This window comes from Triturus cristatus, chromosome 1_2 (genome assembly GCF_964204655.1).
Source record: "Triturus cristatus chromosome 1_2, aTriCri1.1, whole genome shotgun sequence".
Taxonomy (NCBI): domain Eukaryota; kingdom Metazoa; phylum Chordata; class Amphibia; order Caudata; family Salamandridae; genus Triturus; species Triturus cristatus.
In genome coordinates, this window is record NC_140580.1 from 1004337134 (window position 1) to 1004353314 (window position 16181).

Here is a 16181-nt window from a genome sequence, read left to right on the forward strand (position 1 = left end):
CATGACACAAACTCCCATTCCACATAATTCCAATACACTCAATGCCACATAAGTACTATCCACATAATTCCACTGCTCACCTTGCCACACAATTCCACTGCAGAAATCCACTTCACACCACACACTATTCCACGTCACACAATCCCACAACTAACAATTCCAATCCAACCCTCATATTTCCACTCCATAACAAATGGGTGTCAGACAGTGACATTTACAACAATAGGTCTAACTCTCACTAAAGCGAGACCTATTGGCTTTGCCAATGCTTGTTCTATTTTGGTTTGCTTCGCATCACACATGAAACCGGTACTTAAAGAAACTGTAGTAACTCCTTTGTATAGTTCTAACCTAAATGAGTGGTGTATTTGTAAAAAGTAGTCGGTTAACTCCTAAAAAATACACGAAATCAGTGATGAACGGAGAGAAAACGGGGCCTTGGAAGGAACATGGACTTGACAGACTACGAAGCAGTTTGGAAGCGTTTCCATGGAGGAATGAAGCTGCTCATAGAGGGCAGGCGAGGGCTGTACAGGGAGGAGCTGTTCACGGGGAGGACATGGTTTTGGAGGGGAGGGCTCTCGGAAGCCAGTGGGAGGAGTTTGACCGTTATAAGCTCCGCCGAAGCAGCACTCATTAGCTTCCAGCCCATTCAACTACCGGAGCTGTTGGGAGTGAACCGGGTGAGTCTGCGGGACTGACGAGAGTCGTATTGGTCAGAGGACCGTCATAGGAGGGCTATTGAAAGGTGCAGCGTATCGGTCTTACATATGGTCACCTTAAGCATACTCGGCCTTGTTTGGAGCCTGGGGTCCGTTTATCGAATGGCCGTTATTATGGATATGTTGCCGGTCCTCGGCGGTATCTGTGTCCCTGGTTTCTGTGTTTCTGCTCCCCGGAAACGGTGTGGTTCTCGGTGCGGACGCCGAGTAGCGCCCCTTCCCCACAAGATGTCTACCTCGGTAAATGTGGTAAACAGCCCGGACCCCCGCCTCGCGGGCTCCACGCGGTCACTGGGAGAGGAAGTGAGCCAGGCGGATCCGGCCGGTTCCTGTCGGTGCCGCGCGCCGCAGTCGGAGGCAGGGAGATGGGGACACAGCTTTAGTGGGGCTTCCCTCCACCCTCTGCAGACATGCGTTACTCATGCGGTTTAAGTAGTAAAAACAGCATTTATAATAGATTTGGAAATGTTGGTCAGTGTCTGAGTTAATCTGTTGGACGCCTGTCTGTAGTGTAAGGAGCTCACTGTGTGATGGTTCAACTCCAGCCGGTCCTTAAAAGGGGGGAGGGGGGTTAATGTACGTAAAGCAGCCCATCTCCTGAACGTACGTGTGCGCCATAGCCCTCATATCAATGAATGATCAGCGTATGAGGCTAACTCATTTTACAGGGGTTCCCCCTGCTGAGGGTTGCTTTTAAGGGTGGGTATTGTTGAAAAAGGGCAATGCGCTTTGCTTGAGGGGTTGTTTATGGGTATTGTACCCTACGTGTGTAGGCTGCAGTGAGGCAGCAGTCTTGTGGCTGGCACACTGCCTTGTGCGTGTGTTAAGGGGACCGCTCCCGTATGTGGAAACGCTGCTGGTGTTAACTTGGCCTTTAAGCGACGGCCTCCACAGCCTAGCTGTGTGCTTTGGCCTATAGCAGGTGAGCATTTGCTTCGCGTTTTTATTAGTGTGTGTGTGTGTTTGTAGGACTTGTATTCAATGGTAAGAATGTGAGCTGTATAAATGTATCTGCCGTTGTCACGAGCAGCAAAAACACTGAATTTTAGGGTATAACTACATTTTCCACTTTTGAGACGTTGCCTGAATTCGTAGGTACAATTTTTTTTTTTTTTTTTTTTTTTTTCTCACTCTCACTCGGGTATCTATTTCTCGGAGTTATTCTGTCGGTTAATTTGCAGATTAACTGAGACCATACTCTTGTAAAACTTCTTCCAGGAGCTGTCTTACACTATTTATTTTGCGTGCTCTGATATGATTTTTGTCTTGCCTCTGGTGTTCTGCTGGAATGGGTTGTTGCTGCCCTCGGTTTGCTTCTGGTCTTTTATCTGCTGTTGCTGCAGGTGGTCGGTCCCTAGCCTTACTTTTACTTTTTTTTTTTTCTCCTTCTCTTGCAGATCTGTCACCATGTCGGTCTCTCACAGCTCCAAGCTTAACAAGTCCGTCCGGGAGCAGTACATGAAACTCCCCCAGGGGGATCAGGTACAGGTAACCTATGTCTGGATCGATGGCACCGGGGAGGGCGTCCGCTGCAAGACTAAAACAGTGGACAACGAACCCAAGTGCATAGAAGGTAAGTAATGCTACAGCAAGTAGCATAAATTAGCAGTTCTCATTGATAAGGGTCTTCCACTAGTAACATGTAGTCAGTTTGAGTTAGAAATCTTTTGGGTTAAAATATGCATATTGGCTGCCGACTTATTGCTCCTCTCCCACCCCATAATTATGCGACAAGTCAGTCGAAGAACGTAAGTGGCCCTGTCTAACACATAACAATGTTGGGAAGAAAGGTTTGCCTGTACAGCTGTTGGGTTTGAGCACAGATTTGGCGGCATAATACGACTTTGCCAGTAAAATCTCTAGCTTTAGGGTTACTACTACTGGCTAGAGCCCTGGGTTTGCTACATGCTTCAAGCTTTCAACCTAGTTAACCCCATTGGCTTTCATCCTGTTGTATCCTAGTGGCCCCATTCCCCTACTGACTATACCCCCCTTGCTCTTTATGCGTTCCTTTCTGTACATCGATTTTCCTCCATGCTGCTGGGTATGCAGCCACATTTGAGTTAACACCGACTCTTGGAAGTGGAGGTGGGGGCTTCTGGGCAGGTTCCATTGACCCAATGTTAACACTGTTATGGCACCATTCTGACCTGGTTCTACTGACTAAATTATTTGCAACTCCCACTCAGATGTCCCAGAATGGAACTTTGATGGCTCCAGTACCTACCAAGCAGAGGGCTCAAACAGTGACATGTACTTGATCCCGGTCCAGATGTTTAGAGATCCTTTCTGCTTGGACCCAAACAAGCTTGTGATGTGCGAAGTATTAAAATACAACAGGAAGCCAGCAGGTGAGGACTGAACACTTCAAATTAGATTAATGCTGCATTTTTGCCCCTCATTCATGTTTATGCGCAGATACATGTGGGTGGGGGCAGGACAAGGTTGGATGTTCTACAAAGTTACAACTGACATCCTGACGCATTATAATCATTAAACTTGTGTATACTTTAAATAAAGGAGTCCCTGCTAGACTAGCAAAACTATGCCGGCATGTTCCAGTTAGCTTTCATATTCGCGCCAGATTTAGGTCTGGATTTAATCGCTCTTTTCTTGAATATTTTATGTATTATGGTCATCATGCCAGTTGTCTTCACCGATCGTCATTCTGTCCATTCACAAGGGTGTAGTTCCCGTCCGTTTCAGAGACTACAGTGATTTCTTTTTTAGGTCAATATTCTCGCTTTCTGAAAGGAGGGGAGAACATTGGTCAGTGCCAATGTATTTGTTTAATAAAAACAATTTTTTAATGTTTATTAACCTTGTGCATTGTCTCTCAGAGACTAACCTGCGCAACACGTGTAAGACCGTGATGGAGAAGGTGAAGGACTGCCACCCTTGGTTTGGCATGGAACAGGAGTACACTCTGCTTGGGATAAACGGACATCCATACGGTTGGCCAGAGAACGGATTTCCAGGACCCCAAGGTAAGAAGGATGCTGGCGCCAAGCAGCTCTTGTTGATGGTTGCTGTTTCCATCTTCGATGGAAGGGCTGTTGTATCATAAAACTTCATTGGTTGTATGGGCGGGTAATGCCATATCATTGGCAGTGTAATCATGCCTTGATTGGTTTAACATGGATAACACCCAATCACACGTTACTGGTAGAATATACTTCATTTACAAACACCAGTGGTAGAGTGGATGCTGCCATACTGTACTCTGATGGGAGCTCTCTGCACACTAAAGGTCATGTGATCTGATAACACTGCTAGTCATGTGGTCTCTGCACGGCTAGCAGTTTACCTTCACATGTTTGCTTTATGCTCCATTAACTCAGGATATGCTTTCAGAGCATTTCTTTTCTTCGTCATTGAGCTCTCTAGCTACTGACTAGAAGCTACCTCCCACACAGAAAGGTGTAAGCAGCATTGCACGTACACCCTACGCCGTGACAGTTGAAGTGACTGGTTCGGATACCAGGGCGTCTGCCACCTAAACATATTTTGGTACCTTGGCCAGTAAATGGGGTGCTGCATTCAGACCTGAATCTGTCCATTTATCAGGGTAATGGAACACAACTCTGCTTCTCGTGCAACTGGTCGAAGTTACAGGACATGATTTGTGACTTCGTATTCGAAGTGCCACTGGAAATATGCGGTTCTGAAATCGTTTTTTCTGCATAGTTATGGATTTGCCACATAATCCATCTGTTGCACGATTTGCAGGTTTTAACAGATTTCTTTAGATCAAAAAAAGCAGCTTGTCTTCACGCGCAGTAGAAAGCCCCTAAAGGTTAACTGGTTATCTTTCAGTTGCTTATTTCTTTATTTGGTGGATAAGCGGGCACTAATGAATCGAAAGCTTTCCAAAACGTTTACTCCTTTATTTTGTAATGGCGTGTAATTGGGTGTTCCCTTGCTGCATTGTTCTGGTAATCCTACTGCAGATGTCTGTTTCACACGGTCACAGATCTACTCTGCAGACGGCTCAAATAGGAGCTGTAAACCTTCTCTAAGGGTGCGCTTGTGCCAGCTCGCGATCTGCTGTTATGGCAGCCACGTGAAGGAAGACTATTGTGGCACAATGAGTTGTCGGCGTGCACTTAAGTACAGTTGTCTAGGCTGAAGCTCCGCTTCTTGCTTTATCAATCGATGACTTTTCCTCTGGACTGGTTCTTGTTTACACGGAGGCCGAGGAGAGGCCTGAAGGTCCCTGCGATCAGCTAGTTCACCTCTGCTTTACTAGTCCATAAATAGTTGAAGCACAATGTTCTAACAATTTATTTATTCTAGGTCCATACTACTGTGGTGTTGGTGCTGACAAGGTGTATGGACGGGACATTGTAGAGTCTCACTACAAGGCGTGCCTGTATGCTGGGGTCAAGATCGGTGGAACCAATGCTGAAGTCATGCCTTCTCAGGTACACAGCAGCACCTGGCAAACCCTGCCCTCTGTAGGGTGTGTTTTTAGCTTCGTTTTGTGAAATCGAATTGGGTGGGCATGACTGCCTTTATAGGATTGGTGCTAATTGCTTTGCACTCCCTGCTTATGCTGTTGATGCGAAGGCCTTTAATACTCCTGCCTCTTGAGTGGCTTTTTAATAGCTTGCTGCAGTGTACTATCTGGAGGCACGATAACTGCATTTAATTGTGCACGCTACAGTTGTCAAAGCTGTCCAGAACGTCAGTGTTGACTTTAAAGCTGTGATTACCCTTTAGAAGTAACTGTTCCTAGTACAAGAACCCAAGCAATGCTCAGGACTAATGGTCATGTAGTCCGTAGCTTGTTTACAGAAGGTATTTCATGAGGTGATGTTCTCGTGTCCCAAGTTGAAAGCACTCTGGAGCATGCAATAGATGCAGCAGCTTCCTGCATGGGTGGAAATCTACCAAGTGAAAGCCTTTCAGAGCATCTGTCCCACTGGACATTCATACAAGTAGACCAAGGCTTTTCCCTGTGGAAAATTAATTTGAGGGAACCAGGGATGTGTGGTTCTAGTTGTGGATGGTGAGTGACTGAAGTTTGGTAGTAATTCCAAGGTAAAGCAGTTAACTTGCATGGGCACAAATTAAACTGGATCCCTCCCATTGGTTCTAAAGTGGGTGGCAGCAACATGTGATGGCTTCTCGCTCCAGGGGGAGTTTAACTCTTTCTCCTTAAGAGGGCAAAACTTTAACTTAATGTAAAGGGGTCCTTCAGCTAAGGCTTTGCACTCTCCTTTCACTCTCCCCCCCCCCCCCCCAGCAGATTTTGAGCAATCTATTGACCATTTGATCATTGTATTTGTTTATGCTCAGTGGGAGTTCCAGGTTGGTCCCTGCGTAGGCATTACCATGGGAGATCATCTCTGGATGGCTCGTTACATTCTGCACCGAGTGTGTGAAGACTTTGGTGTTGTGGCCACGCTGGATCCCAAGCCGATGACTGGAAACTGGAATGGCGCAGGATGTCACACCAACTACAGCACTGATGCTATGCGCAAGGCAGGCGGGCTCAAGTAAGTCACCTGACACTACTCTACTATAGCATTGTCTTCAGTTTCAAACTGAAGTAGCATTGTCTTCAGTGTAACATCCATCTACAACTCAAAGGCACAAGGAACAGCTATGTCCAGAGAAGTGCACTCCTAAGGAGCTATTTATTGATCAGGGTGAGGTTTGAGGACCCTATCTAACCTAGTGAACTACATGCAGGTGCCCTCCAGAGCACAATATTGCTTAGTAAATTAGACCCTCCAATTAAGGAAGTCACAAATTTGAAGTTTCACAGGACTTCCTGTGCAAGGTCCAACTATTAAGGCATAAAAATGGACCTATTTAATCCTCACGTTGCATTGCAGTTAGTGGTTCTCAATGCGGACTAAAACTTTTACTAACAGCAGCCTGTCAGCTGATTCTACAGTGGTTGACTTCCGTTTCATCCATGATTTATAACCAGCATTTAGTGGAGTCGCCCATATGCTCATGAGAAATTAAGACATTTGTCAACTGCATTTCGTTGGGATTGGTGTTATATAATTGAAATCCAGCAGTCCGTTGGAATTGAGGTGTTATGCAGATAAGAACTTTTTTTTGTAGTAACTGCACTGGAGTCATTTATGGTATAGTATATTTTTGAGGTGGTTGAACTGTAAATGAGAGCCCTGATAAAGTCCAGCGTCCTCGTTGCATACATCTACTCCTGCTACCTATCCTGTCATTTCATGCCTCCTATAGGCATTCAGTGTTCTAATCTTCCACTTAATTTGTGGGAATAGGGTTTATATTGGTGCATCAAGCTGTGCGAACGAATTGATTTGGTCGCATTGTAGTGAGATCGCCTGAGTTGCAATCTGAACGTTTCTACTTATTCCCTTGTCAGTTGCCTCTTCCTGCATGCATGTGCACTTCGAGAAGTGTAAAGCGCACTTAATATAATGTTGCAATGTATAATCCAGTTAATTACACTTTTAAAATGGGTAAAATAAACCAGATAAAACCAAGCCTATTGAAAAACTGTCATCCCAATATTCGTACATTCATGAATACATAGAGTAATGTTGCGGTATTTGTAGCAGCGGAGAAACCTGTCTACGGAGCATGTTTCTGAGCAAGGTGATCATTCAGTATTACTACACTGATAGACCTATTACTACCGGGTGGATATTGATTGGGTAGTTGCCGGCTGATGTATCATTTTTGGTAGCATATAGCTATATGACTTAGAATTATGGCTGCCGTGTATATACGTAGAAGATTGTGGTGGGGTGGTACTGCTCTGCAAGATGGCATTCAAAAAAGGCCCACTATGTGGAAACGCTAAATTTTATTTTTTCCATATCCTGTGGCAGAATTGGCTCCTTATTGAAAGGTGTAGGAGTGAATAGCAGTTGGTTCCAACATTCCTCTTTAGCAAAGGTATGCCAATAGTTATGCCCTTATTAATGTTGACCTAACCTTTCCCTCTTCGTCTCTTCAGATACATAGAAGATGCCATTGAGAAACTCAGCAAGAGGCACCATTATCACATCTGTGTGTATGACCCACGCGGTGGCAAGGACAACTCCCGGCGGCTAACTGGCCAACATGAGACCTCCAGCATCCATGAGTTTTCTGCTGGTGTGGCCAACCGTGGTGCTAGCATCCGCATCCCACGCCAGGTGGGCCAAGAAGGCTTTGGCTACTTTGAAGATCGCCGACCTTCTGCCAACTGTGATCCTTATGCTGTCACAGAAGCCCTTGTGAGGACAACACTTCTCAACGAGACAGACAGTGAAACTAAAGACTATAGCAAAAACTAGGTTTTTACATGCTCAACTTCCCCTTTTCTGTAGTTCATTTTATTTCAAGTTCCTGAAGATACTATTTTTATTCCTATTATGCCAGTCTAATCCCAGGGGTAGTAGGTACTAGTCGCTTGGAGTTTTCATGGCCAGTGGTACGTTTGGCATGACCTAGATTAGCACACTGCAGACAACCGAGGCCTGAACTTGACCTGTATGGTCTTACAGTGTTGAAGAGGGCCATAGAAGCTTGACTGCTGGACTTCATATAGTGTTTACTCGAAATATCCCTATTCTGGCCGTCTCCTTGGCTTGGGCTTCATCCACCCTGGCTGACCCTCTTGTTCGTACTTACCAGTGCCCAAAAGCTGGCACTTACTTGAGCTGTATTCCAGCTCTTGTACTTTGTCAGCGTCCTCTAGGCCTCCTTGAGTTTTTGTAAAGACTATCCGTGAGGCTCCTGTTTTTAACACGTTTTGAGATGATTGGACTTGAGTTTTGTGGGAGTGGACTGTCAGTGTAAATATTCCGTAAATGCTGCTGAAAAGTAATTTTAACTGCATTCCGACTTAATAAATTAAAATTGAGTAGAAAATAGTGATTTATTTTTTAGTGTACTTCTGAAAGCGTGGGGTTTCAGAGAATAGTATAATCTTTACAACTAGCTGTTACAATACTGGGGTTTGTCTCCGGTCTTAATTTCCCCATGACATCTCCCACTCTTCTGTACAAGGGATCAAACTCCAAATTTTTGTTGGGGGGCTGAATCAGTCTCACTTTGCTGTGCCTAGGTGGTTGCACTGTACGGCTACTAGATTGACTCCTTTAATGGCTTTTTTTTTTTTTTTTGGCCGACGTCATAAAATACCCCTTTATGCACCACAACAAATTCATTTTAGTTGGTTCCAAGTCAGTATACACGTGAATTCAAGTGTAGTGCACAATATAATTGGGGATTCTGGGTTTATGGCATTTCTGTAAATTTATACATGTATACTTTATACACTTATCTGCCTTTTTTGATCAAAAGTCAGTTGAAACTAGAATTTCCATTGAATCTAATTGCAAAATCCACACTTGATGCCTTATTTCCATAAAATGACTTATCAAACGATAAATCAATACACTGGTATTAGAACATGCACTTCATCAACCTTGTTTAAAATGTAACTGTTCTGTCTCATCCATTACCTGTAAACTAGCATAGTTATGGGCCTGGCAGTAGTGACGGACAGTCTTTAGAACCAAAGCAACTCAATTTCCACTTGTGAAGGGAAAAAAAAGCCAGTCTATAAAATCGGGGAGGCTTATTATAATGCGCAGTTTGAATTTTAAACGTCCAAAAGCTTGCTCACCTTAAACACTGCTTAATCGGCCCCTTCAAGAAGTAGATGTAGCACACTGTGTTTCTGCATGCATAGCAATTCTCATTGATCTGGGTTAATGCACCGGTGGTATTTAAAAGCAACGCAATCTATAGATAACCTAATTTTCATAGCCACTCCTATAGATGTAAGTGTGGCTCCCTAATCGCCCAACACGACTGGTCAGTCCCAGTTTTCTTCTTCAAACCAACAGCACCACTAAAGCATGGTTCGTCACAACCAGAAATTAGCTACTGTACACACTACCTTTCACATCTAATTTTCAGTAAAATCCGTTGACCATAAGTTCTGAAGCGTCATGGCCCGTCTGAACAATTAATCCTGTCCCATGCTCCTGGATGCTCATTTGAATCTCTTCATTTTCCAATTCTTAAATTCAGCCTCCTTTTTTCAAACCTACTCCTGTTTTGGTCTGTTTAGTATTCAGGTATGGTTGTGAAATCCTTAGCACTTAACTAGAATAAGCCACAGAAATGCGAACTTCACCTGTAAGTTTTTCGCTTGTTAAATATACTGACATACCTTTCGACTGCACAATGTCATTAGTTGGTCATATGTTGTACTTTCAGTGGAAAAGTACACAAAAAATCCATAATACTGTAATCTTTTATCTATGCCTGTACTAAACTAGTATAGATATCTTGATGATTACTCACTATTCTGTCCCTTTGTGTTAATATGCTCTACTTTACTTTGTTATGTAGTTCCTTCAAAATGAGAAGGGAGTCCTATCCAGTAAGTGAAATTAGACATTAGGCCAATTGCCGCTATTGGTGCAACCATACTAAGATGTTTGCATCACTTTTTGTGTGCTAGCTTCAACAGAACACGAAGTTATAAAATCAGAAGATCTAACCTCTGGCAAAGATCTATTTCTTCAGTTCATTAGTTGCTAAATTCTATTTCTTCTGTATTCTCTAACAAATCAAGGTTTTGTAAAGTTCCAAGTCTTAATTTAAAAGACACTACATTTAACAAATTCAAGGTGGTTCTTTTTCTGGCTCAATTCAATGATTAATTGGCAACAGATTATATTTCTATATCTGACTCATAACACAGATGAGTATGTGCACTCATGATGCATATTTTTGTTTTGGATGATTCTTGTTCTCTTGGCAACAGGTGGTTCACAGTCACTAACACAATCCGTTGTATCTGCCTCTAGTTCTTTTGACTCTGATCTTTTGTTCTTCCAGTGTTGCCTTTTGCTGGTTCTGCTGTTTCAGGCCACTTATCTTGACGCACATTTCCACTTTTGTGAATTCACTTATGATTACTGCTGAATCGTCACTCGCTGAACTTGTACTTTGATCAGCAACGTGACTTGCTGGTAATCACTTTCCCTTGGGTATTCTTGAACTGGATTTTCAGATTTGGCTTTATCACCAATTCGATACAATTTCTTGTTGATCATGACTTTGCAACAGTTCTCTTGATCTTCGAACTGCTGATTTTCAGTCTGAAATTGACAATGGTGTCTTCACCAGTTTCAGGATCCACTTCCCATCTGGATCCAAGCAGCAAACTTGACTGAATCTGTGGTTGTCACCATTTCTTAATCCAGTCTTACACTTGTTTGAGCTGCAAGGATCCACTGTGGGATTCCAGTGTACTTTACAGGTATTAGTCGCAAGCACAACGTTGTGGCCCTGTCTACTTCTGCTCTAAAGCTTGTGTGGACGTGCTTCTTGATCAGAATCCAGTCACCTGGTTGCCATGTGTAGTACTGAGTTTCTTTTGTCAATGCTGTTGCCAAGTTCACCGTTTGGGGACACATTTGACCTCCTCAGCCAGACCTTTGCATTAATTGTTAGAATATCATTAGGTAGTGATTGACATGAGTTTGAAAGGACATGTGATTCGCGTAACACTTCCCATCAATCTCATGGGGTGAGAAGTGTTTTTATTTGGAGTACTCTGCACAAGAGTAAGAGCATTGAGCCATTTCAGATGTGGAAGCGCACATTTTGGTTAGCATAGATGTTATGATGGGATTCATTCTCTTGACAACTTGTAATAAATGCAGTGTAACTCTTGTTTGATCTGGAGAGCAGTACACCATTTAAGGACCTCATTTTCAAAATTGGTATCACCATCTGTCGCTAGAAGAAGGCAGGCCAAGGAGTTTGGCTTTATTTTGTCACTTCTGGATGGATAGGCCATGGCCCATTTGGAAAACAAGCAGACCATCCTAAGAATGTATCGGAATTCATTATACATAGGCATTTCTATGAAGTCTGCTTGAAAGTGTAGTGGGACTTTATGATTTGCTTATGTCTCATCAGTGTTTGCTTACCATGATTATTTCTCTGACAAGTAATGCACATTTGACAGATTGTCTGCGAGTCTGCTACACTTCTGAAATTTGTGTCTTGGCAGTATTTCCTAAAGTTTCTTGCATTCCATCTCTCCCTACACAAGTGTCTGCGCTAGTATCTGGCCATCGATTGTAGCATAGAATCTGGCATATACAGTGATCTGAGGTTACCCATAAGTCTAATCTTTTGGGGGTAACTTATCAGGACAGGTGGGAAAGGGATGCAGGGTTGTAGGGATTTTATCAATGCCTGATAATTTTGGAAGTTTGTCACAGAAAACCAAGGAAATGTGCAGTTTCAGGCAACGTTTGTAGGACATTCTGGATAAGAACTTTGGGATCCACCTGAGGCATCCCAGAAAGACTTGGGGTTGTGTTGGAGACTAGGTCCGATATGTAGTAGGCAGACCACCTCACACCATGTAGCAACAGAACACTCCCTGGTGTCCAGTGGGCTTTCTGCACTTCCCAAGGGGTTAATGGAAGGTAAAGACACCTTATCTGGGCCACTCCCATTGGAGATAGGCAACATGACTGTTACGAGTCATTTTTAGGGGTAGAGTAGACCTGCCTAGGTGGGACACTCCCACCCATTTATCCACACAAAAAAATCCCTGCGGTCTAGTGAACTTTCTGCCCCCAGGGGAGCAGAAAGATTGCTGGTCCCGTGGTGAGCATTATTAGCCCACTGCCAGTGGGGCCACTATCTCCCCCAAGTATAATCACTGGTGTACTAGTGGGCTTTCTACCCCCCCCCACGCCCCAATATGATAGGCGACCTTTCCCTCCAATCTGTCTCCAATCTGCTCTCAACAGAGGGCAGAAAGATTGCTGGGGGTTGTATGTGTGGCTGGCAGCTAGGTTTAATGCCGGGGAGGTCTGCATTCCCCCCCCCCATTAAAAAAATATCCCTTGGTGTCTAGTTAGTCCTCGCCCCTCTGAGCAAATTTGAGGGGGAGCGCAAGACTTTTCAGCCCAGACAATGGATGGAGGGGGGGGGGGGGGGGGGGGGTGGTCCCTTTCAAATATATAGTAATGACTTCAAACATGTCGACCGTGCGACACCCATACATAGACGTGTGTTACTCCTTTCCCCACATAGGATTGAATAAATCGTTAGTTCCATTTAACCAGGTATGTTTTTTTTTAACCCTGTCATGACCCTCCCACTCTTACAGCATCATTTAACTTATAATTTACATCTTACAAAGTACTCCCACGTCTTTGGTTATAGCATGCTCTGTCCTGCAGCGGGGAGGGAAGAACCCGATGAAGCATGCCACCAGGGGACATTTTGGTGGGTGCGGGCTCTTTTAGGAAAGCTTAATTTTTTTTTCCTTTAAACCTCACTGGGAAGATAACCCATTATAAAGCTATGGGACTTATTAATTGTTCGATTAAGTAAAGGAGGCAGAGTACTCCGTCACCCAACATCTTTCTCCCCTGTGTTTGATTTGCGTTGTAGTGTAACAATTCATGACTCAACACAAATTACACTCCACAACAAATTGCACACAAAAAACCACTCCATCTCGAGCTCTAGTAATACTTATAATCCTTAAACTCAGGAACAGCTCTGGAACTGAGCAGGTAAACCAAATGTGGTGTCTCGGGAATGCATACTAAATTCCATTTTTGGGATGGGGACAAATTAGTCTCTCAAACCATATCTCGCAAACAATCCTTATCTCCGAAACAACCGCTGCTACAAAAAACAAGCTGCGCTGTACTCCTAGAAAAAATGGTAACTAATTGCGTGCCCATATGTTGGGTGATGGTATTGACCTCAAATCATGAGGCAATGTGTCCCAGAGACCAGGTTCAAAACAGCATTTCAAAATAGTCAAAGATGAAATCTGACTCTAAATTAGCTTTGGAATTTAGGAAACTCATGAAGGTCTATTACAAAATTCAAAGGTACAATATAGAAATAGTGCAGGCAGATACAGCAAGAGTCTTATTTAAATTTTCTCAGTGATGGGTACAATGTAGAATAGGCTAAATAGACTACGGGCCTGATATAGATCTTGGTGGACAGGTTACTTTGTCACAGCGGTGATTCCTGCCCCCTGAAATATAAATCCCATAGGATATAATACGGTTATTATTTTGGCAGGTGGAATAGCCGTCACTGTTGTGGTGGAGTAACCCATTTGCCACTATCTAAATCCTGTCTCAAATGTGCAGCAAAATCAGTAGGAAACCGGGCAGCATCCCTGGTAGAATGCAGTGTCTTAGGCTTACTCCAAATCCAAGGTTTTATATAACAATTGTCTCCACAAAAAAATCACTAAAACTGCTTAATTATGTTTGAGCAAAGGATTACATTTTCATCTAGTCAAATTGGCGGGTAGCGTGGCCAGGCTCACATGGAGTGAGCTGTGTAGTTGCTGAGCTTGGGCACATGTGAGTGCAACTATCCTGCACCCCCCCCCCCCTACTCCTGAGCCTTACAGGAACAAATGCAGCAGGACATGGGCTCAGGGGTTTTAAGAACAGCTGTATTAACGCTGCACTTATTGGGGTGACCTTGCCGCAGGAGAAACTAGGATCAGACGGAGTCGTGGCACAGAACCGCAAAATTGCAAATGCCAGGGTGGCTGGCAGAAGCACCAGGTGTCCTATTTTTTTGTTTGGGGGGGCCTCAGAAAGATCAGGCCACTGGGTGAACCCCTAGAGGTGACAGTGAGCTCCTCCAGCCAAGGACAAAGCACAGGAAGGGATCAGCGCTCTGGGGATGAGGCCGGCACCGCAACATGGTGCTGTGGGCATACAGAGGCCAGGGCTGGCTGCCTGAGAGCCTCCGTGAACAGAAAAGTACTGGGGGGGGTGGCCGGAAGAAACCACGTGGCTGACCCCAAGGCTGGGTAGTATAGGAAGCAAGGTACCGTGAGGGCAGCCTAGAAGCCTCAAGTGGCGTATAACTAAACATTAAAACCCACCCAGGCGAGATGCGCAGCAGACCGTGGGAGAGGCCTAGAAGTCACACCCAGTGACAAGCATTTGCAATGCAATAGGTCTCGCATTCACGCGAGTTTAAGCTATTGGCATTGTAAATGAAACTGCCTTGTATGTAAGTTTTAAAAAAGAAAACAAAAATAAAAGGCATTGTTATTTGTAATGTGAGTAGCTCAAACTTGCGTAAATGCGAGACCTATTGCATTGCAAATGCTTGTTCTGCAAATGTAGAGGGGAGTATTACGTGTTGTCAAGTAGAGTGGAAATATGCAGAGTGAAATTATGATGTGTGGGGTGAAATTATGTGGCATGAAAGTATGTTGAGTGGCTTGGAACTGTGTGGCATGGAGCTGAATTGAGATGTGGAATTCTTTGGCGTGGTGTGGCATAGACTGCAATTGTATGGAAATGAATTATGTTACCTGGAGTTAAATTATGTGGCATGGTGTGGAATTAAGGGATGTGGTGTGCAATTAGTTGGCATGGCGTGGAGTAGGATTATATGGTGTGGTGTGGAATTGTGTGGCATGGAATTGTGTTGAGAGGAATGGAAGTATGTGTCATGGAATGGAGTGGAAATATGTGGCATGGAATGAAATTATGTGGTGGACTTGAATTATGTGCCGCTAAGTGGAATTATGTTATTGAGTGGATTCATTAATAGTGGAGTGGAATTATGTGGCATGGAATTACGTTCCATGGAGTGTAAATATGTGGTATGGCATGGAATTAATTGGTGTGGATTTGTGTGGTGTGGCCTAGAATTGTGTGGTGTTGAGGGAAATTGTGAGACATGGAATTGTGTGGCGTGGTATGCAATTGTGTGACATGGAGTGCAATTCTGCGGAGAGGAAGTATGGGGGTGGAGTGGAATTATGTGATGTGGTGTGGAATTATGGGGTGTGGTATGGAATTATGTGGCATGCAATTGTGTGCCATGGAATGGAATTATGTGGTGTGGATTTATGAGAAGTGGAGAGCACTTTATGTGGCATGGAATTATGTTGAGTGGAATTATTTTGCATTCACTGAGATAGACATGTTACTGTGTGGCGTGAACTACAATTATGTGACGTGGTGTGCAATTGTGTGGAGAGGAATTCAGTGCCGTGAAGTGGAATTATGTGACATGGTGTGAAATCAAGTGGTGTGGCATAGAATTAGGTGGCAAGGAGTGGAATTATGCTCCGTGGAGTAGAATTATGAGATGTGACATGGAATGGTCTGGCATGGAATAGTCTGGTGTGGAATTGTGTGGTGTGAAATTATGTTGGTTTGGGGAGATTACATTTAGGTGGTACAGGGTGGTACAATGTGGAATTATGTCTCATGGAGTGGAATTATGTCTCATGGAGTGGAATTATGTAGCATGATGTGGAGTCGTGATGTTGCATGGAGTGAAATTATGTGGGATGGAGTTGAATTGTGTGGCATGGAATTGTGGGGTGTTGACTAGTGGAATTATGTGGTGTAGAGTAGAATTAGGTGGCGTGAAATTATGTGGAGAAGAATTGTGTTGCATGGAATTGTTTGG

At 43.9% G+C, this 16181-nt stretch overlaps 1 protein-coding gene across 1 annotated transcript; it reads left to right on the forward strand.

Moving 5' to 3' along the window:
- Nucleotides 1-544: 544 nt before the first annotated feature.
- Nucleotides 545-8582, forward strand: LOC146868584 (glutamine synthetase). The gene is made up of 7 exons (XM_085611540.1): nucleotides 545-683; nucleotides 2120-2295; nucleotides 2912-3073; nucleotides 3563-3709; nucleotides 5019-5146; nucleotides 6024-6223; nucleotides 7684-8582. The coding sequence occupies exons 2-7, from the start codon at nucleotides 2130-2132 to the stop codon at nucleotides 8003-8005; spliced, it is 1125 nt and encodes a 374-aa protein (XP_085467666.1). The 5' UTR covers nucleotides 545-683; nucleotides 2120-2129; the 3' UTR covers nucleotides 8006-8582.
- The last annotated feature ends 7599 nt before the right edge of the window (nucleotides 8583-16181 follow it).

Bases quoted from the DNA above. Each gene is read 5' to 3' on its own strand.
- LOC146868584 (XM_085611540.1), top strand. From the start codon at position 2,130: ATGTCGGTCTCTCACAGCTCCAAGCTTAACAAGTCCGTCCGGGAGCAG. The intron at 2,296-2,911 runs GTAAGTAATGCT...ACTCCCACTCAG, and splicing joins CGAACCCAAGTGCATAGAAG to ATGTCCCAGAATGGAACTTT. The intron at 6,224-7,683 runs GTAAGTCACCTG...TCGTCTCTTCAG, and splicing joins CGCAAGGCAGGCGGGCTCAA to ATACATAGAAGATGCCATTG.